General features: G+C 44.4%; 1 protein-coding gene across 1 annotated transcript in view; it reads right to left on the bottom strand.

Annotated features, from left to right (window-relative positions):
- The window catches only part of galnt17 (polypeptide N-acetylgalactosaminyltransferase 17), a 380,918-nt gene that overhangs the window by 26,942 nt on the left and 330,532 nt on the right, over window positions 1-23,444 (bottom strand). Inside the window, exons 8-9 of the mRNA XM_078225003.1 lie at window positions 22,525-22,662; window positions 16,937-17,032 (exon numbers count right to left, since the gene is read on the bottom strand). Of these exons, the coding sequence (XP_078081129.1) occupies window positions 16,937-17,032; window positions 22,525-22,662 (234 nt within the window). The remainder of the gene's footprint in view (window positions 1-16,936; window positions 17,033-22,524; window positions 22,663-23,444) is intronic.

Genomic DNA, 23,444 nt, shown 5'->3' with positions numbered 1-23,444 from the left:
TCTTTAAAAAGGCAAATGGGTTCTTGGCATTATACATAGAGCAATGAATATAAAAGCAAGAAACTGATGTGTAATTTGTACAAGACATTAGTTGGGCCACAGTTGGACGCTTCCCATTAAAAAAAGGATATTAAAGCCACAGAATAGATACAATGAATATTCACTGGAATAATACCAGGGGTGAGGGATTGCACTTGGACATAAAGGCTGTAAATGTGATGGTTTTTTCCACTGGGGCAGAGAAAATTAGTGGAAGTTCTAATAGAGGTCTTCAAGATTATGAAATGTTTGTAAACGTAAACAATGGAACAGAGAGAGAGAGAGAGAGCACCAATACTTGCTGTCACTAGAGTAAGGATAGGAAGAGGGAGTGGGAAGATGGTACAAGAACAGGGACAAGAGGTGGGAACGGAAGCAGGTGCAGGAATCGGGTGAGTTTCACAAATAACCACTTTGACCCTGGCTGAATCTATCCGAGTTTCCAGGGTCAACTATTTTAAATATATTGGGTGAGATTTGTAGCAGCACAAATCTGAGGGCAAATTTATGCTTGTTGGTTACTCTCGGAATCAATAGCGAATTGGACCTGTTAGATACAAACATTACAAAGAAACTTGCCTGCTTTGGGAGGGTCTTAGTGGCTGCACCATCCTTTGATCTGAAGGGGTTGTCCCCTTCAAAACAGAAGCCTGTCTGGGTGATTCCCAGGAACATTTTGTCGGAGAAATTATGATCGTACTTCATTTGCATTCAATTTAAATTTTCCAACCTGTTTCCCCTGGATGCCTACAGTAGCGATGTCCCAGGGAATATGGGGTAAACATCAACCAACAAAGCTCACTGGATAAAAAGAGGCATTCAGCTCATGTTGCCTATGGCTGATCTTCACTGGAACAATCCAAAATGGAATGCGCTGCTTTGTTCTCTCCTTTCCTCTATGGTGTCAGCCATGGCTCAGTGTTGAATACTTGCCTCTGGGTCAGAAGGTTCTGGGCTCAGATCCTTGAGCACACGATCTAGATTGTACTCTCGGGTAGTACTGAGGAAGTGCTGCATTGTTGGAGGTGCCGTCTTTCAAGATGCGATGCTAAACTGAGGCCTATCTGTCAGTCAGGATGACAGAGAAAATCCCATGGCATTATTATGAAGAAGCCCAGGAGAGTTATTCCAAGCTTCCCGATCAATATTTATATTTCAGCCAATATCACTAAAATCGATGACCTGGTCATGATCGCACTGCTATTTGGGGGACACTGCTATGTGCTTGCTGTATTACCTACATTAATACAGTTACATTACATAAACACAAGTTCATTCTTTTCATTCTCGTAGACCTGCACCTTCTCCTCGACAGCGATCTACGTTTTAAGATCCTTGGAGAGGGTCCAGAGGAGGTTCACAGGAATGATCCCGGGAATGAAAGGAGAGTTTGAGGACTCTGCGTCTGTACTCGATGGAGTTTAGAAGGATGAGGGGGGATCTCATTAAAACTTATAAAATAATGAAAGGCGTGTATAGAGTGGACATGGGGAAGATGTTTCCATTAGTGGGAGAGACTAGAACCCAAGGGCACAACCTCAGAGTAAAGGGACGACCCTTTAGAACTGAAATGAGGAGGAATTTCTTCAGCCATAGGGTAGGGAATCTGTGGAATTCATTGCCACAGAAGGCTATGGAGGCCAGATCATTGAGTGCATTTAAGACAGAGATAGATTTGTTCTTGATTGGCAAAGGGATCAAGGGTTATGGGGAAAAAGCAGGAGAATGGGGTTGAGAAAATTATCCACCATGATTGAATGGCGGGGCAGTCTTGGGGCCAAATGGCCTAATTCTGCTCCTATATCTTTTGGTTTTATGGTCTTACCTCTGATCCAACTTCGAATCCCTAAAGCACTAGAAACTGAAGCACAGAGGGAATGAGGCAGAGAAAAATTGGGCCCTTGTTTCTACAATATGAATTGATAAGGATGAGGGCCAGGAGCAAAACCTTGGAAAATACAAGAGATGGCAGCAGACGCCTCAAGTCTATAAAATCTAATTATCTTGTCAAGAACATCTTTGACATCAATTCCCAATTATTTTATGTTTGTTTTATAGCGTTTTTGCAAAATGGCAAATTTCTTACCTTGTTCGTGGATCTCATTAGGACTTGATATCCCTCTTGGGAAGCAGGAACAAGATTACAAAATACTATGATTGGTCTATCGCATTCCCAACCAATTCCAACAGTCCCTCAGGTGATTGCATTTGATGCGGAGAAGTATTATTAAATTTCAACAGAAACAGAACTACTCAGAAAGTAATATATTTTCTTCAAATTTAATCAAATAGATGTAAACTATTTTTTTTAACTTAGTTCTCTCAGGTCAATCAAAAAGATAGAATTATAGAATCATAACATGGTTACAGCACAGGAGACCATTTGTCCGGTCATGTCTGTGCTGCCCCGCTGAAGGGATAATTCACCGAGTGCCACTCCCCGCTTTTTCTCATAGCCCTGTAACGTTTTCCCCTTCAGATAATGACCCGATTGCCCTTTGTAGCCCTCAGTTGATCCTGCGTCCACCACACTCTCGGGTAGTGCATTCCAGATCCTAAGCACTCGCTGCATGAAAAAGCTTTTCCACGTGGCTCAAAGGCTTCTTTGATCAATTACCTTAGATTTCTGCCGACTGGTTCTCAATCGTAATACCAATGGGAATAGTTTCTCCTTATCTACTCTGTCCAGACCCACTCATGACTTTGTATACTTCTTTCAAACCTCCTCCAAACCTTCTCTTCTCCAACCTCTCTAATCTTTCTACATAACTGAAGTTCCTGATTGCTGGAACCATTCTCTTCAATCTTTACTGCATCCCCTTAAATGCCTTTACATTCTTCCTAAATGTGGTGACCAGAACTGGATGCAGTTGAGGCCGATCTAATGTTTCATATAAGTTTAACGTAATTTCCTTGTTAACATAACTATTCGATTCCCCTAGTGATAAAGCCCAGGATGACGTATACTTTATTAACCGTGCTCTCAACCTGTCCTGCCACCTTCGATGAAGGGTGGCATGGTAGCACAGTGGTTAGCACTGCTGCTTCACAGCTCCAGGGACCTGGGTTCGATTCCCGGCTAGGGTCACTGTCTGTGTGGAGTTTGCACATTCTCCTCGTGTCTGCGTGGGTTTCCTCCGGGTGCTCCGGTTTCCTCCCACAGTCCAAAGATGTGCGGGTTAGGTTGATTGGCCATGCTAAAAAATTGCCCCTTAGCATACTAGGATGCGTGGATTAGCGGGTAAAATATGTGGGGGTAGGGCCTGGGTGGGATTGTGGTCGGTGCAGACTCGATGGGCCGAATGGCCTCTTTCTGTACTGTAGGGTTTCTATGATTTCTATGATGTATGCATACGCACACCCAGGTCTCTTTGCCCCTGCACCCCCTTTAGAATTATATCCTGTATTTTATACAATCTCTCTACTTTCTTCCGACCAAAAATGAATCACTTCACACTTCTTTGTGTTAAATTTCATCTGCCACTTGTCCACCCATTACACCAATCTTCTATGTCTTTTATAAACTCTAAACTATCCTCCTCATGGTTCACAATAATTCCAAGTTCAGTATCATCCATAAACTTTAAAATTACCCACCATACAGGTCATTAATATATCAAGAGCAGAGCTCCCAACACCAATCCTTGAGAAGCTCAACTGTAAACGATTGAAAAACAATTGCTTACTACTACTCTTTGTTTCTTGGTCACTCGGCTAAGTCCGCATCCACGTTGCTGCTGTCCCTGATACGCCATGAACTCTAACTTTGCTCACAAGTCTGTTGTGTGGCACTTTATCAAATGTCTTTTGAAAGTTCATGTACACTAAAGCATTAGCCTCATCACTTCTCTATTATCTCATCAGAAAACTCGAGGAAGTTACTTCGACATGATTTGCCCTTGCCAACTCCATTCTTAAATGACTCACATTTGCCGGAGTAACTATTGATTTTGTCCAGATTTATCATTTCTAAAAGCTTCCCTAGCAACAAGGTTAAGCTGACTGGCCTGTATTGCTGAGCTAACCTTTGCACTTTGCTTTGAACAAATAAGTAACTTTTGCAATTTTCCAGTTGACTGGCACCCCTGAGTCATCTGGCCCTGGTATCTTATCAGGTTTAAGTACAGACAAACAATCCAATACCTCCTCCCTGTCTGCTTCACACTCCTCCCTGTCTGCTTCACACTCCTCCCTGTCTGCTTCACACTCCTCCCTGTCTGCTTCACACTCCTCCCTGTCTGCTTCACACTGTTCCCTGTCTGCTTCACACTCCTCCCTGTCTGCTTCACACTCCTCCCTGTCTGCTTCACATTCCTCCATCTCTGCTTTGCACTGCTCCCTGTCTGCTTTGCACTCCTTCCTGCCTCCTTTACACTCCTCCCTGTCTCCTTCACACTCCTCCTTTTCTGCTTCACAATCTGCCGCTCTGTTACACACTCTGTCTGTATTGCACACTCTCAATTCAACATTTACATATTTAAGATAGGAAAATAGTTCTTATTCAAAGTAACGAAGTTCCCGAAGTGCAAACGCCACCGCAGTGAGAGGCCTTTATCATTTCCCATGCTGTCGTACCTATATGGATCATACAATCCCTACAGCATAGTACAGTACAGCCCATCGAGTCTGCGCCGACTCTCTGATAGAGGGCCTCACTCGGACCCTATCCCTGTAACCCCACATATTTATGCCGTGAATCCCCCTAACCTACACATCTTGGGACACTAAGGATCAATTTAACATGGTCAATCCACCTAACCTGCACATCTTTGGAGTGTGGAAGGAAACCAGAGCACCCGGAGAAATCCCGCGCAGACACAGGGAGAAAGTACAAACTCCACACAGTCACCCGGAATTGAACCCGGATCCCTGGTGCTGTGAGGCCGCAGTACGAACCACTGTGCCACTGTGGATGTGCAATGGAGATAAGGGCCCAAGGAACCTGCGTATAAATGACTCTGTTGAGTCTGAAAATTACCTTCATTTTTAAAGTCGCATATCAGATAAAAAAAGAAATCCCTTTCCAAATTAAGAAAATGGCAACAATGAAATATTAATAAACTGATAACTCCGTGTCCAACCAAGCACAAAATGAACCTGCTGACAGAAATTCTTTTCTCATTTGATTTCTTTTTAGTTGTGGGTTGTAATTTTAGTTGTGGGTTTTTCTAATCTAATCTAATTGATGTAAAAGTCCTGATGTATTTGTCTTCCTTGCCACAATATGGATCATACAATCCCTACAGCATAGTACAGTACACCACATCGAGTCTGCACCGACTCTCTGATAGAGGGCCTCACTCGGACCCTATCCCTGTAACCCCACATATTTATGCCGTGAATCCCCCTAACCTACACATCTTGGGACACTAAGGATCAATTTAACATGGTCAATCCACCTAACCTGCACATCTTTGGAGTGTGGAAGGAAACCAGAGCACCCGGAGAAATCCCGCGCAGACACAGGGATAAAGAGCGCGATTCTCCGGCCGTGCTCACCTGAAAACCCGAGATTCCCGCCCGATTTCAATGGATCTTTACATGGTCCGCCCCCCGTTCAACACTGGAATTCCAGTGGCAGGCAGAATGGGATAATTCCAGCCAAATAGATTAATAACAGGTTTCCAGTCTGTGACCATTTATCAGAATTAGGGAAAGGCAGGAATGTAATAGGCTTTGAGCAAGTGAAAGGAAACTGGGGGTGGGGAGAAGAAGAGAAGGGAAGGTCTGTGATAGGTTGGTAAGGAGGAAATGTTGGCAATACTCAGCATTGTCTACAGTGGGAGAAGCAGCAGTAACGTTTGAAGACGATAACTTGTCATCCACACATTCAACCACTGGAAATCGGCAGAAAATTGAGGAGCAAGTATGTACAGAATTACAGATAGCTCCAAGAAAAATAGGGTGGTAATAGTCGGAGATTTTAACTTTCCCAACATTGACTGGGACAGCCATAGTATTAGAGGCTTAGATGGAGAGAAATTTGTTGAGTGTATTCAGGAGGAATTTCTCATTTAGTATGTGGATGGCCCGACTAGAGAGGGGGCAAAACTTGACCTCCTCTTGGGAAATAAGGAAGGACAGGTGACAAAAGTGTTAGTAAGTGATCACTTTGGGACCAGAGACCATAATTCTATTAGTTTTAAGATAGCTATGGAGAATGATGGGTCTGGCCCAAAAGTTAAAATTCAAAATTGGGGCAAGGCCAATTTTGATGGTATCAGGCAGGAACTTTCAAAAGTTATTTGGGGGAGTCTGTGGGAAGGCAAAGGGGCGTCTGGTAAGTAGCATGCTTTCAAAAGTGTATTAACCAGGGTTCAGGGTAAACACATTCCTCCTAGAGTGTAGGACAAGACTGGCAGGAGTAGAGAACCCTGGATGACTCGGGATATTGAGGCCCTGGTTAAGAAGAAGAAAGAGGCTCATGACAGGCATAGGCAGCTGGGATCAAGTGAATCCCTTGAAGAGTATAGGGGGTGTAGGAGTGGAGTTAAGAGAGAAATCAGGAGGGCAAAAAGGGGACACGAGATTCTTTTGGCAGAGAAGGCAAAGGAGAATCCAAAGAGCTTCTACAAATACATAAAGGGCAAAAGAGTAACAAGGGAGAGAGTAGGGCCTCTTAAGGATCAACAGGGTCATCTATGTGCGGATCCACAAGAGATGGGTGAGATCCTAAATGAATATTTCTCATCAGTATTTACTATTAGAATCATAGAAGCCCTACAGTGCAGAAGGAGGCCATTCGGCCCATCGAGTCTGCACCGACCACAATCCCACCCAGGCCCTACCCCCACATATTTACCCGCTAATCCCTCTAACCTATGCATCTCAGGACTCTAAGGGGCAATTTTTAATCTGGCCAATCAACCTAACCCGCACATCTTTGGATTGTGGGAGGAAACTGGAGCACCCAGAGGAAACCCACGCAGACACGAGGAGAATGTGCAAACTCCACACAGACAGTGACCCGAGCCGGGAATCGAACCCGGGACCCTGGAGCTGTGAAGCAGCAGTGCTATTGAGAAAAGCATGGATGTTAGGGAACTTGGGGAAATAAATAGTGATGTCTTGAGGAGTGTACATATTACAGAGAAGGAGGTGCTGGAAGTCTTAAAGCGCATCAAGTAGATAAATCCCCAGGACCTGATGAAGTGTATCCCAGGACATTGTGGGAGGCTAGGGAGGAAATTGCAAGTCCCCTAGCCGAGATATTTGAATCATCAATAGTCACAGGTGAGGTGCCTGAAGATTGGAAAGTGGCAAATGTTGTGCCTTTGTTTAAAAAGGGCTGCAGGGAAATCCCTGGGAACTACAGGCCAGTGAGCCTCACATCTGTGATGGGTAAGTTGTTGGAAGGTATTTTGAGAGACAGGATCTACAGGCATTTAGAGACGCAAAGACTGATTAGGGACAGTCAGCATGGCTTTGTGAGTGGAAAATCATGTTTCAAAAATTTGATTGAGTTTTTTGAAGGGGTAACCAAGAAGGTAGATGAGGGCAATGCAGTTGATGTTGTCTACATGGACTTTAGCAAGGCCTTTGACAAGGTACCGCATGGTAGGTTGTTGCATAAGGTTAAATCTCACGGGATCCAGGATGAGGTATCTAAATGGATATAAAATTGGCTTCTTGACAGAAGCCAGTGGGTGGTTGTAGAGGGTTGTTTTTCAAACTGGAGGCCTGTGACCAGCGGTGTGCCTCAGGGATCAGTGCTGGGTCCACTGTTATTTGTCATTCATATTAATGATTTGGATGAGAATATAGGAGGCATGGTTAGTAAGTTTGCAGATGTCACCAAGATTCGTGGCATAGCAGACAATGAAGAAAGTGATCTCCGATTGCAACGGGATCTTGATCAATTGGGCCAGTGGGCTGACAAATGGCAGATGGAGTTTAATTTAGACAAATGTGAGGTGATGCATTTTGGTAAATTGAACCAGGGAAGGATTTACTCAGTTAATGGTCAGGTGTTGGGGAGAGTTACAGAACAAAGAGATCTAGGGGTACAGGTTCATAGTTCCTTGAAAGTGGAGTCACAGGTGGACAGAGTGGTGAAGAAGGCATTCGGCATGCTTGGTTTCATCAGTCAGAACAATGAATACAGGAGTTGGGATGTCTTGTTGAAGTTGTACAAGACATTGGTAAGGCCACACTTGGAATACTGTGCGCAGTTCTGGTCACCCTATTATAGAAAGGATATTATTAAACTAGAAAGAGTGCAGAAAAGATTTACTAGGATGCTACTGGGTCTTCATGGTTTGGGTTATAAGACAGGCTGGATAGATGGGGCTTTTTTCTCTGGAGCATAGGAGACTGAGGGGTGACCTTATAGAGGTCTACAAAATAATGAGGGGCACAGATCAACTAGATAGTCAATATCTTTTCCCAAAGGTAGGGGAGTCTAAAACTAGAGGGCATCGGTTTAAGGTGAGAGGGGAGAGATACAAAAGTGTCCAGAGGGGCAATTTATTCACACACAGGGTGGTGAGTGTCTGGAACAAGTTGCCAGAGGTAGTAGAAACGGGTACAATTTTGTCTTTTAAAAAGCATTTAGATAGTTGTATGGACAAGATGAGTATAGAGTGATATGGGTCAAATGTGTGCAATTGGGATTAGCTTAGGGGTTTAAAAAAAAAAGGCGGCATGGACAAGTTGGGCCGAAGGGCCTGTTTCCATGCTATAAACCTCTATGTGCACCTCTATGTGCACTGGATGTGGAAGGTTCTGATGAGATGGACCTCACTTGACCTCATTGGGATATACCCAACAGTGCTTCAGTAAAATGTTTATGATGGGGAGGAGCAGTGATGCACTACCTGCAGCTAACGTGCCCATTGTAGGTTAGGACTGGTCGTAGCCCTAAGGATCTCCTGGATCATTCAGAATGGTTGAATTTATGGGTGTTACCAGAATCAGGTTGTCCTTCTTGCCACCACCTTTGAAAAAAATAATGATATGGAGAGACAAATATCTCTTGTTTGTGTGTGGTGCAATATGTGTGATCTATAATCTTTAGGTGGCTTCTGTGCAGTCATGGAAAGTATGTCTGAGGGATGTAGCAGAAGCTTTTTCTGTGGGTTAAAAGACTGCAAAAGAGTAACAACAAAGAACAAAGAAAACTACAGCACAAGAACAGGCCCTTCGGCCCTCCAAGCCTGCACCGACCATGCTGCCCGATTGAATTAAAACTCCCTCCCCTTCCTGGGACTATATCCCTCTATTCCCATCCTATTCATGTATTTGTCCAGATCCCCTTAAAATTCACTATCGTATCTGCTTCCACTACCTCCCCCGGCAGCGAGTTCCAGGCACCCATCACCCTCTGTGTAAAAAACTTGCCTTGTACATCTCCTTTAAACTTTGCCCCTTGCACCTTAAACCTATGCCCCCTAGTAATTGACTCTTCCACCCTGGGAAAAAGCTTCTGACTATCCATGCCCCTCATAATCTTGTAGACTCCTATCAGGTCACCCCTCAACCTCCGTCGTTCCAGTGAGAACAAATGAAAATTAAGGCCCATGTTTAACAGAGAAATGGTTGTAACTGCCTATTCAGTGCAGGCTCAATAGCTGAAGCGAGTGCTCGCTAATGACATGCTGATGCATTCAAATTAGGCTCCCACCCTTCCCTGGCATATTCCACATTACTCTGCTGGCGAGGTCAGCTCAAAATCGGGAAAGGCAATCTCACCAGCAAGAATCACGCTTTTCCAAACTCGCCACATTTTGCGCCCATACAGCCATTCCCGCAGAAAAGAGTTCAAGATCGTGCCCCACATTCTCTCAAGTTTAGAAGATTAAATTGGAATGTGATCAAAATGATAAAAGGAATAAGTGAGGAACACATGGATTCTTTCCATTGGTGAGACCGGCATGGTGGCAGAGTGGTTAGCACTGTTGCCTCACATTGCTAGGGGCCCGGGTTCAATCCCGGCTTGGGTGATTGTGTGGAGTTTGCACATTCTCCCCATGTCTGCATGGGTTTCTTCCCTCAGCCAAAGATGTGCAGGGTAGGTGGACTGGCTATAGTAAATTGCCCCTGAGTATCAAAAGATGTGGGGATTAGGGGGTAAATATGTGTGGATACAGGGATAGGGCCTGGGTACAATGCTGTGCTGGATGGTCGGTGCATACTCAATGGGTGGGGTTTTCTGGCCACGCTCGCCTCGAAACGAGAAAATCCTGCCCAAGGTCAATGGACTTTTCCATGGTCTGTTCTCGCCCGCTCCGATTGGTGGCCCAGTGGTTAGCACTGCTGCCTCACAGCGCCAGGGATCCGGGTTCGATTCCCGGCTTGGGTCACTGTCTGTGTGGAGTTTGCACATTCTCCCCATGTCTGCGTGGGTTTCCTCCGGGTGCTCCGGTTTCCTCCCACAGTCTGTAAGCCATGCCGGTTAGGTGCATTGACCCAAACAGGCGCCAGTTCATGGCGAATTTCATTGCAGTGTTAATGTAAGCCTTACTTGTGACTATTAAATAAACCTTTTGGAACTGTGGCGGGCGGGATGGTAAAATTCTCCCCGATGGGCCCAATGATCTCCTTCTGTACTGTTGGGATTCTATGAAAGCAAAGACATGAAGCCTGATCTCAAGCTGACAGCTAAATACATGAAGTGGGAGATTGGAATAAATGTTTTCATGCAAAGTGTCATTGAAATGCTTTCCTATAAATGATTGATGGTAAATCTATGACAACTCTCAAAAATGCTTTGGGTATTCACGGAAAAAAGATTAAAATTAAAAGACGCAACAATAAAATGGGTATCTGTTAAATCAGTCCTCAAGTGGGCCTGAATTCAGCACACATGACATGGTTTAACATCCCTCTGTGCTAAACTTTCTATATTAAAAAGTTGGCACAAGGAGTTATCTTGTGCATCAGAAGAGAAAATAATTAGGGAACCACAAATGGATTACAATTGCAAACATCTCTGGTGTAGCAATTACGCTGCATGTTAATTTATCGCCATTTAATTTCAAATTAACTCTCAGTGTATTTATTCAATTGTTTTAATTGATATTAGAACCTTTTGCAATCCCATTCCGGCAATGGAATTACAGGTTCTTCTTGATTGCTTACTTCAAATAATAGCCTAGAGATATGATGCAGGACGTTGTGCATTCCAAGCGCATTTTTATTCTTTATTCATTCATGAAAGGTGGGCATCACTGGCAAGGTCAGCATTTACTGTCCATCCCTAATGTCCCTTGAAATGTGGCCCCTCCATGCTGACACTAAAGTTAAGAAAGCCCACCAATGCCTCTACTTTTCAGAAGGCTAAGGAAATTCAGCATGTCCACCATGACTCTCAGCAGTTTTTACAGATGCACCATAGAAAGCATCCTTTATGCATTACAGCTTGTTATGGCTCCTGCTCTGACCAAGTCCGCAAGAAAATAAGGGTTGTGAACGTAGTCCAGTCCATCACGCAAACCAGCCTCCCATCCATTGACTCTGTCTACTCTTGCTGCTGCCTCGGAGAAGCAGCCAGCATTACCAGGGACCCCACACACCCCGGACATACTCGCTTCTTCATTCTTCTGTCAGGAAAAAGATACAAAAGTCTGAGGTCACGTACCAACCAACTCAAGAACAGCTTCTTCCCTGCTGCCTTCAAACTTTTGAATGGACCTACCATATATTAAGCTGATCGTTCTCTGCACCCTAGCTACAACTGTAACACTATATTCTGCACTCTCTCCTTTCCTTCTCCCCTATGTATTCCATGAATGGTATGTTTTGTCTGTATAGCGCGCAAGAAACAATACTTTTCACTGTATCCCAATATATGTGATAATAATAAATCAAATCACATCAAAATCACTTGTTAAGAGTCAACCACATTACTGGAGTCATACGTAGGCTAGACCAGATAAGTATGGCAGATTTCCTTCCCTAAAGAACATGAGTGAACCAGATGGGTTTTTACAACAATTGAGGATAGTCACCATAGTCACTGTTAATGAGACTAGCTTTACATTCCAAATTTTATGAATTGAATTAAAATTCCATCAGCTGCCGTGTTGAATTCTGAACCCATATCGCCGGAGCATTAACCTGGTTATGTGCATCACTGGTTCCGTGACGTTACCACTACCATCTCCTCTTGATTAATGTACACAAAGGAAATAACGCCCAGTGCTGAGCTTGTTTGTTTTGTTGGACATTGCTTCATACTATAAATGTGGCTAAATTCTTCCATTTCGAAATGTGCAAGGACAGGAGTTCTGACCATCACTTTAAACCTCCCACAACCTGTCTTATTTTTCTTCATTTTAATGTTGTCCGTGATCTTCTAGTGCATTTATGCCTTTATGGGAACTCACCACTGGTGAGCGTGAGGGAGATCAGTGCTACTGCAGGGCCCAACTGGCTGATGAAGTTCCACAAATGGACATGGCAACCATTTTGAGAGCAGGAGATGTCTGTCTGTGGCTTCTGTACCAGGACATGTTTGACAACTGCTCAGTAGTAGTTTAATAGGCTCATGCAAAGGAAGGAGCAGTTATTTAGCACTAAGGTAAGAAGCCCAAACGAAGGGATGGCCCAACCACGATGGAAGGATGTGACTCAGTGAGCTATGCCAACCCCACCAACCATAACTACTCAATGTTGCCAGAAGTTCAATGATCTCGCAAGTTGAACCCCAGGATAAATTGAGGGAACCACAGCTTGAACTAATTGTAGTAATAATTGCAAACATTTGTCACAGTATCAGTCTGTGACAAATATTATATACTAATGCCCTGTAATATATTTTTAAAATCTTTTATTCCATTCTAAAAGTTACAAAGCCAATGTGCAGAGTTGACAGCGAAAGTCCTTCATTCATTTCTTTGCTTGCTCCAAAAACCAATTTAAATTGAATCCAATCATGATCCCCATAAGAGAGACATACAGGGGGACGATTCTCCCCAGAAAAATCCTAAGTGCTGAATTGGTGGGAAAAATGGTATAATTCATGATTGTTTTTCAGTGGGAGTTCAGACTCGAATTTCCCACACTCTGTGCAATGCAGAGGTCTCAATCGTGAATATCATTAAAAGCTCGGGGGGTGGGGCCTATTCACGCCGGAGGCTGACAGTTCCGGAACTCTGCGCATGCGCAGTGGCCCCAAACTGTCAGCCTCCCATTTGCTGACCAGCTCGATCGCTGGCCAGCCCAGGACAGGACCCTCACAATGCTGCCCCTCCCAACACTCCCACGGCCCGATCGCAGCCCCCACAAGCATTCCCAGGGCCAGCCCCGACCCACCCCCATCTCGGAGCACCTCGATCTCCAGCACCCCTACATAGTAGTGAGGATCCATCCCTCTCCACCCTGGCAGACCCCCCCCCCCCCCACGGGAGGCAGAATCCCCCGGCAGAACACGCCCTCCCGCCCGCTCCGATCTCTGGTCTTCCTCCAGCCCCGACTGATCCCCATGCAGAGTGGCAGCGGGACCCCTCACTCCCACCGATCGTCCTGCCCTCTAAGCCCTGCTCCTTTGACCTGCCTACAATAGGCCCTGCCCCCTTGGCATTGCCCCATGCCTGATGCCTTGGGCAGTGCCAGGGGCACAGGCTGGTACTGGTGCCCATGCCCAGGGGGCACCACCCTCCCGCTGCCTGACTCCTTGGGGGGCCCTGATTGCCCCTCTTCACTTCAGCGGGGTCTCCTGCTAGTTCCCCGAAAGTAGGGAGCTACTTTAAACCCTGCCGGAGTGAAATTGTACTGGAGATGCTATCGAGCCTGGTAAATTCAGTCCTGGGCCCGATAATAACATTTAAATAACATTAAAAATAGATTTCAATGATTTACCTGGTCCTCCCGCTGGTTTCCTGCCTGTTTTCCAGCGGTGGGAGTGCATGCGTCAGGAATGCATGTGCAAATCCTGCGAATCAGCGCATGCACACGTCTCCCAACCTGACCCACCAAAAAATTAGCGGGCTGGTTTGGAAGAATCGCCCCCACAAGATCCAAGAAAAGGCATTGTGCCCCATCTTGCGCAATCTTGAGCTGATGCTTGATTTTAGCCAAAAGGCCGAGAACTCCCTGAAATATATATGGTGTACCAAAATACCCTTCACAAGTTCCTTCTTCCCTCATTTCCCAATATGACGGGTATTGGGAAACAGCCTTCCTATTAGGGAAAATTTACTAACATCTAACTCCTGGTGAAGTTCATTAAGAAATCAAGAAGTGAAAATGTAGAAAAGGGAATATGTGCTGCTGATTGATCACAAAACTTTATGAATTATGATATTCAGTTCTAAGTGCTCAGATGTAATTCTGTCACTGCAGTACACATTAGACGTTAAGTCATGACTTGTTCTGAAAATATACTGGCTACTGACCAGCTCATCTTATCATGTTATTTCTCTCCTTTTCCTGTCCTCCTAGGTGTGATACAGTGACTAGCTGAATGAATGCAGCACGCGTGCCCCACACCTCCCCTCCAACCCTCTCCAAGAACACCAACTGCCAAACCCATCCTTGTACCTCTAACTTATATGTAGTCTAAAGACAGTTTTCCAGGGGTAGCTTTGTCAGTAATACAGAAGAGATGGTGCCATGCAAGCAGACATTGCCAAGAGTATCTGGGATAAAAGATGGGGTAAACAATCACTGCTGCTGGAGAGATAGGAAGCAATTGTCCTTTGGTCTGGACCTCAGACCCAGATCTTAATGAGTTGAATATTTAAAAGAACAAGGGTTGGATGTTCATCTTGGAAGTGGGAATTGGAAGTCAGGAGATTGACCAAAGTTGCAATCCCACCTCCTGAACAGCAGTGTCAGTCATGCTATTTTCTTGGCAGTGTAGCAAGCATGAGACAGAGACAATGGCAAGCACAGATTAAAAAGACATTGGCCCAGTTTGGAGACAAATGTGAGGTTCTAAGCCACAAAAACTTACCCCCCTCAATCCTATTATGCCTATATCTCCCTCACCGCATACTCCCCTCATTTCCATACACCCCTATACCTACCTATGCATTGTTCACTATAAAAAGAAGGAATGAGTTGTCTAATAACATTGGGAAGCTCATACAAAGATTAGTTGGTTATACACTTCAAACTTCACCACAATGCTCTTTGCAGCTCATAAATCGCACTAAACAGACATTACTTGAATGTCCACTTATCAAATGCAATCCCCTTAACAACTCATTACTCTATCCAAATAATGAAGCTCACCTTCCCATTGACAGCTGTGTCAACAACCCTTGCTGAGCAGAATCCATTAGTAAGTTTGGAGTCAGCCAAATATTCATAATGGGATTCCACTGCACAACTTTAGAAACAAACTTTGCTGAGCTGAATCCATTAGTGGGGCTGGAACTCAGCCAAGCATTCATAAAAATATTCCATTGAATAATAGTATCAGCAACACCAGCCCCTGACCAAGCTGAATGCATTAAAGCCTTTGAAAATAGCCAGAAACTCAGCTAACTGTCAAGGTTTGAAGCAGCCAATCAGATGGCTGAGCTGAACTTCAAGGAAAAAGGTCAAAGGGATAAAGACATTTCACAGCATCATATCTGGATTTTACTGCTGTACAATATAGAATAGCAGTTAGTCAATTGTATAATGTATTCTAATGTATCTGAAAATGTTTCCACTTTCACAATATCGTGTACTCCCTTAACAGCTTGCCAAATATCAGAAGTGACTACTTGGCAAACACGTCATTTAATGGTCATTTATCATTTCAAAACAAATTTCTATCATCACTCACTGTATTAAAAACATGTGTAAGCTTATGATTAAGCATTTCATCATGACATGTGAAGTTGGCAACATTTTTTGAACTTATCTTTCATACAGTTACTATCTCCAAACTATGATTCACAACATCTAATTTCTGCTGTGCAACACATTGCTTTCCATAACTGGTCTCATTCCATGAAGATTGTGAAAGGCTTGAAATGACCACTTCCGCAATTGTGCCAAAAATATTAAGTCATCAGCATGTGGGCTTGTGAATCTCCCTTTATCCCCCGTTGATGGAAGCACCAATAACAAGGCAGGAATGCCAGAGTCAGGTTCCAGTCACCATTTTTAAAGTCTGTCTGATATGATTTGGCCTCACATCAGGACAGGAAAACCTGTGTGATTTCTTTCAGAGCATCAAATGTGAACATGGCCTTGCAGAATATGCTGTTGGTGCTGTCTTAGTCACAGAAGTCACTGCCCACGACTGTAGTAACATGGTGGACATATGTACCACCACATGCAGTCAATGCCATAGTTAACAGGGGATTGATAAAAATAGCAAAACTGCACCACAAAATCACCTCTGCTGGGTGTGTGGATGGGGCTGATCAGTACTCCTCAACCTAATTCCTCAACTTATCTAAGAACAAGGATGCTTTTTGCTAATACCAATCCTGAAAGTTACACTAGTTAAGGTTTCTTCAAAATGAAGGGTCATTCCATAATACCATGCTTGCTGTAGGGAGACCATTCGGGCTAACACAGAACTGGTCTATTAATGTCTAGTCAATTACATTGTTAAGGCTAAGATAAACAGGCATCGCTGTTAATAGCTTTTGAGCACATGTAAATAGGGGATAGTTGGGACACTGGGTTGAGTGGGAGAAGGGCTGTTAGACTGAATACAATAAACAATCTCAATAAAGTAAGGTTCTGTGCCTTGGTTTTGGCTTTACCAACTGGCTTGGACCTATTAATATGACCACTGACCAAGCTTCCTTTGAGAATTGCTCTGCTGCTGAAGGTGGCAAAATTATATTGCTTTGTTTTAATGACTACATGACTACTATTGACCACTGTCAATTCTTGACAATCCTTAACCATTTCACTAACAATGTATTCACTCAGCTTACTGCGAAAGAAACACAAAGTAGAGCCAGCTATTGGCAACATTAGCCTTGGTTCCATACAGTTAACCTACCTGAGGAGACATCCCGTGACATGGATACAAAATGGCTGTGTGGTTTTCTGGTGGACCCTGATCTAGGCAAAAATCTTTTGCCTTGTTGTTATGAACCTACATGGGGAACAAATGATTCCAATGAGACAGAAAATAGGAAAAAAATATTCAGCAAAGAATGATTTTAATGCAGCAAACACGGCAAGTCTTTGCCACAAGAAGAAATTTAAAGTTCTGGCATTTTGTAGTTCAAACGTTTGAGAACTGTCTAACCTGGTACTCATGATGTGGAGATGCCGGTGTTGGACTGGGGTAAACACAGTAAGAGGTTTAACAACACCAGGTTAAAGTCCAACAGGTTTATTTGGTAGCAAAAGCCACACAAGCTTTCGAGGCTCTAAGCCCCTTCTTCAGGTGAGTGGGAATTCTGTTCACAAACAGAACTTACAAAGACACAGACTCAATTTACATGAATAATGGTTGGAATGCGAATACTTACAACTAATCCAGTCTTTAAGAAACAAAACAATGGGAGTGGAGAGAGCATCAAGACAGGCTAAAAAGATGTGTATTGTCTCCAGACAAGACAGCCAGTGAAACTCTGCAAGTCCACGCAACTGTGGGAGTTACAAATAGTGTGACATAAACCCAATATCCCGGTTGAGGCCGTCCTTGTGTGTGCGGAACTTGGCTATCAGTTTCTGCTCAGCGACTCTGCGCTGTCGTGTGTCGCGAAGGGGGTAAGCGTTCTCCAAGGCGGCCTTCGCGACACACGACAACGCAGAGTCGCTGAGCAGAAACTGATAGCCAAGTTCCGCACACACAAGGACGGCCTCAACCGGGATATTGGGTTTATGTCACACTATTTGTAACTCCCACAGTTGCGTGGACTTGCAGAGTTTCACTGGCTGTCTTGTCTGGAGACAATACACATCTTTTTAGCCTGTCTTGATGCTCTCTCCACTCCCATTGTTTTGTTTCTTAAAGACTGGATTAGTTGTAAGTATTCGCATTCCAACCATTATTCATGTAAATTGAGTCTGTGTCTTTGTAAGTTCTGTTTGTGAACAGAATTCCCACTCACCTGAAGAAGGGGCTTAGAGCCTCGAAAGCTTGTGTGGCTTTTGCTACCAAATAAACCTGTTGGACTTTAACCTGGTGTTGTTAAACTTCTTACTGTGTTAACCTGGTACTAGCAAAGCTAATTCATAACATATTGAGCTGATTCCATGCAACTAACATAAACTCCCAGCATATCTTTGGCTTGGTGTCAGCAAATCGCTGGATTGGCCTATTGGAAAACCAGGCTAGCAGCTCAAATTTAAAGGAATAAGTTTAAGCTTAAGTTTATTTATTAATGTCACGAGTAGGCTCACATTAACACTGCAATGAAGCTACTGTGAAAATCCCCTAGTCATCCCACTCCGGAGCCTGTTCAGGTACACTGAGGGAGAATTTGGCATGGCCAATCCACACAATCAGCAGATCTTTTGGATTGTGGGAGGAAACCGGATTACCCGGAGGAAACGCACGCAGACATCGGGAGAACGTGCAGACTCCACACAGACAGTGACCCAAGCCAGGAATCAAACCCGGGTCCCTAGCGCTGTGAGGCAGCAGTACTAACCACTGTGCCACCATGCCGCCTCCATAATTGCACATTAAAGGAATGCTCCCAAGTGCCTACACAAGAGATCATACGGTTTCAGCCTTTACGAAGATTCAAATTGGGTCTCAAATATTTGCCACTGATGTTGGGGAGAGGAGGAGAGGTGGACAGAGGCAGGATAGTTAAAGGAAAAAATGGCAGTCAAAACTGAAGTGAAAGGAAGCTCAATGCCAAGGCACAAAATGGAGGTGGGATTTTCCACCCCCTCCTCCCACCGCAGAGCATTCTCTAGCGGCCGAGGTGGCTCACCATTGGCCGCCAGTGGGATCTTCTATCTGATAAAATAGATTTATGTGGCGTTTTGCATTGTTCAGCTTTCCCGCTGCTTGGGAACCCATCATGGGAGTGTCGTCTACAGCGGGGCCAGAAAATCCCACTGGTTGGAAGGACAAGAAAATACTGCTCAGAATATGTGCAAAGGTGATGCCTTTGATTGATGGATTCTAAAGTTTGTGAGCGCGATCTTGCCTGCCGTTCACGCCACGCTCCCACTGCAGTGAGGTCGGAGAATTTGGCGGCCAGCCAAATCTCTGTTCACTGCACTGGGATGGGAAAATCCAGCCGGTGTGAACGATGATAAGATTCTAGCTGTTGTGTTGCTTAATGAAGTTGGAACAAGGAAGAGGCGTTGCTTAGCAATTCAGGTATGCTCTCCAGATCTATCAGAAAATGGGAGACGGCCATACTAATTAGACCATTGGTTGAGCATGAACTCCCTTGGATTCCTGAGAATCACAATAAAGATCCTAACTATATCACAGCAGCCCTACTGCATAATGTTGACGCCTACTATCTGACCAGCTGGACACTCCAGCCATGCAGGTGAAGATCTCTTTCAATATGGCAGCAGCTGAATAGTTGGCGTTAATGGGAGAATTAATTTCTACCAACTTTATTTTGAAACCACGGCACCCTGTTTACACTGATTTGGCTGAGTGAAAATGAGTCCCTGTGAGGCTATATTCATTAATGTGTAAGATTATTTTGCCTCCAACAAAGATGGGTCTGCAGACGGCTGAATTTTGATTTACCAAAAATGTGGAATAATTGCATTTCTGGCAAATATTTGCTGGAGTATTTTTCTTCAATACAATTCCAAATACAAGTTTTCACCTATTTAACAACAGAAAGTGGTTTACGACAAGGCTAAGTCAGGAAGCCACAAGCAAAACATGTTGGAAGCTTCATCCATCTTTAAGGGCATTTGTTGGTGGGGTGAGGTGTCACATTCCACTCGGGGGTCTGAGTTGCTGTGGAAATATACACTTTTACATACACCTTGTCGTCCGGAGCTATGAATAGTGATGGCAGAGGCTCTAATATTCTTTCCAGGAACCTCTCTATCTCGTATTGCATGCCATTAGCGTGTGTTGCAAAAATTCACAGATCGATAGTCAACCTGTTGGCCGCATTATGATTGTACCTTCCTTAGCCATCAAGTACTGGGGTGGTACTTGAAGGTAGTCATGATGTGGAGGTGCCGGCGTTGAACTGGGGTGAACTCAGGAAGAAGTCTCACAACACCAGGTTAAAGTCCAACAGGTTTATTTGGTAGCAAATACCATAAGCTTTCGGAGCGCTGCTCCTTCGTCAGATGGAGTGGAAATGTGCTCTCAAACAGTGCACAGCGACACAACATCAAGTTACAGAATACTGATTAGAATGCGAATCCCTAAAGCCAGCCAGGTCTTGAAGGTACAGACAATGTGTGTGGAGGGAGCATTAAACACAGGTTAAAGAGATGTGTATTGTCTCCAGACAGAACAGCTAGTGAGATTCTGCAAGCCCAGGAGGCAGGCTGTGGGGGTTACTGATAGTGTGACATAAATCCAACATCCCGGTTGACCCCATGCAGACGCTACGACAACGGATGAATGAACACCGCTCGACAATCACCAGGCAAGACTGTTCTCTTCCTGTGGGGGAGCACTTCAGCAGTCACAGGCATTCAGCCTTGGATCTTCAGGTAAGCGTTCTCCAAGGCAGCCTTCACGACACATGACAGCGCAGTCGCTGAGCAGAAACTGATAGCCAAGTTCCGCACACATGAGGACGGCCTAAACCGGGATGTTGGATTTATGTCACACTATCAGTAACCCCCACAGCCTGCCTCCTGGGCTTGCAGAATCTCACTAGCTGTTCTGTCTGGAGACAATACACATCTCTTTAACCTGTGTTTAATGCTCCCTCCACACACATTGTCTGTACCTTCAAGACCTGGCTGGCTTTAGGGATTCGCATTCTAATCAGTATTCTGTAACTTGATGTTGTGTCGCTGTGCACTGTTTGAGAGCACATTTCCACTCCATCTGACGAAGGAGCAGCGCTCCGAAAGCTTATGGTATTTGCTACCAAATAAACCTGTTGGACTTTAACCTGGTGTTGTGAGACTTCTTCCTGTGGTACTTGAACACAGAGCTTCTGGTTCAGAGGTGGAGATGCCACCCACTGTGCCACAAGACTTCCTCAAAGGGCATTTACATTTGCTTCAATAAGGAGTGAGTACTTGCAAATGATCAAAAAGAAAATAAATATTCCATTCAATAGGAGACAACCATGTGCCTGAAATTCCGTAGTGTGGCAATCAGGGTCAGATTATCTCTTCACTTCTACTGTCATATCTTCAATTTCTTCGAACCTTTCTCTTCCACCATTGTGACTCAAGCCGGGTGAGAACTGTACAAGTCAACATGTTCCCAGAGCCTTCTGTTGAGAGCTGCAGAATCAGATGGAAGGAGGAAATGCCCCTTTTTTATGACACTCATGTGGGCTTAAAGGTCTGGCCACTGGGGAGCGGTTCAGTGGGTCAGTCGGGGCTGTCTGGCGAGGGCCAGGACGGACAGTCGAGGGGGTTGGAGGGCAGATGGGAGGGGGCCAACAGTTGTGGGGAGGGGGGGGGGGGTTGGAGGGAGAAAACCCATGGGTGGTCAGGGGTGTCCACTGGGGTTTAGTGGGGGGTGGGGATGTTCTGTGGGGCTGCAGGCGTGGAGTGGGAGTGTCCCTTGGGGGTAGTCAGGGAGTCTTCTGGTGTCTTGTGGGGAGGTGAGGGGAGTCCAGTGGAGGGTCGGTGAGTGTCTGTAAAAAAAAACCCAGAAGGGTAACTATTTAAATAGCACTTTCAGATGGTTCCTAGTGCAGGACAATTATCATTGGAAGTCTGCACTTTCTGGGCAATTGCCATGCAATCCCCCTACCTGGGAGAGGATGGGGTGGAGGGTGCTCAGTACATCTTTGGTTTACCTTCCCAGTTGCACTGTGCTGGAGTTTGGAAGTTATGGCCCCATGCAAAGCAATGGAGTCTGGAGTGACAGGATCCATAGTTTACAAATTCAATTGAGCAGAAAGACAGGAACTTCAGATGGAACGCATTCCTGCCAAGTTTCATCGACATGGGTTTTGACAGGTGAGTGTTGGTGTATGTTCTGGTAGTTCCACTCTCTCTTCTCACATTTTGGAGTGGGGTGGAGTGGAGTGTGGATGGTATCTGAAAGGATCCTGGGCTCCCCAGAAACCTCACCACATATACCTCCTGCCTGATCATAAGTATGCCTTCAAGATACTGGCCATATGGGCTTGTATGTGTGTCTAACCATGCCATGTCCAAACAGTGATCAGCCAGCGAGCAAGTGTCAGAAAAGTAGGTTAGAATTCAGATCTACAATCACGTGTTGCAGTATGCTCCCACCTTGACAGATGGTCAAAGTAACCCTGCTGGGCCAGTGGCTCCTTAGATTGCTGCTAATATTTAAATCATCCATCTGCAGGATTTGGGTGGGATTACAGTGAGGCCAGAAGCCCTACTCGGCCAGAATTTTTATGTATCATGACCTATTCAAGACTGATGAATGATGAAGGGATGAACACAGACAAAGGCACCTGTGCCCTCAAGGAAACCCTTTGATTTCACACAAAAATAAATCTCTTTTAAAAAAGCTATTACCTCACCATAGGCCACAGTATTATTATATCTTCTCATCTCTGGATACACATTGTCCAGGTACCACTGGAAATTCTTGCACTTAAGATGCTTTCTCAATGCTACTCTTTCAGAAATATCACCAATATCGATCCCAGGATTCTGGAAAAGAAAGATGCATTAGAAATTACAGGTACTCTTTCTTCTTCTGCAAAATAGAAATGGCATTTGCAAGAGTGTACGCATCTATTCATAAACCTGCAGCATTCTGATCAGTGCACCTGCAGTAAAGCCTCTTGCTTACCTTGTGATGGGACATTATCAACAATGAGCAATTTTAAAAATATACTGGAACCCAAATTTCACTTTTTATACTAGCCCATAGAATAAATATCAGATAAGATGTTTCTGCTCACATTGATTTGGGAGAGTTCAGTTGTCAAGTGTAGACTGCTACACAAGTATCATGGTGAATATATTTTTAAGATTGTTTTCAATTGGCATTTTATGTTGTTTTCAATTTATATTTTATGTTTCATTGATCATTACTACAATAAACTGCAACAAGCTGGAAATGTTGAATGGTGATTATAGTAGAGTGCCAGATATTAGAGGTGATACATTGGTAATAGTGCAGTCAGTTGAACAGTTGTTTAGAACAGATACAGTTATAATGCATGTTGTGCGTAATAAAATGGTAATTATCTTCCATATAAATTCTGATGCTATGCACAGATCGGTGTTACCTTTCATAGGTCACTTGTATTATTGTGGATGTGTGCGACAGCGCCAGGGACACGGGTTCAATTCCAGCCTTGGGTGACTGTCTATGTGGAGTCTGCACGTTCTCCCTGTGTCTGCATGGGTTTCTTCTGTGCTCCAGTTTCCTCCAACAGTCCAAAGGTGTGCTGGTTAGGTGGATTGGCCATGCTAAATTGCCTCTT

The sequence above is a fragment of the Mustelus asterias genome, chromosome 12 (assembly GCF_964213995.1).
Source record: "Mustelus asterias chromosome 12, sMusAst1.hap1.1, whole genome shotgun sequence".
In the NCBI taxonomy this organism is placed as follows: domain Eukaryota; kingdom Metazoa; phylum Chordata; class Chondrichthyes; order Carcharhiniformes; family Triakidae; genus Mustelus; species Mustelus asterias.
Note: the sequence above shows the minus strand (reverse complement) of the source record. Positions and strands in the feature narration are given on the sequence as shown.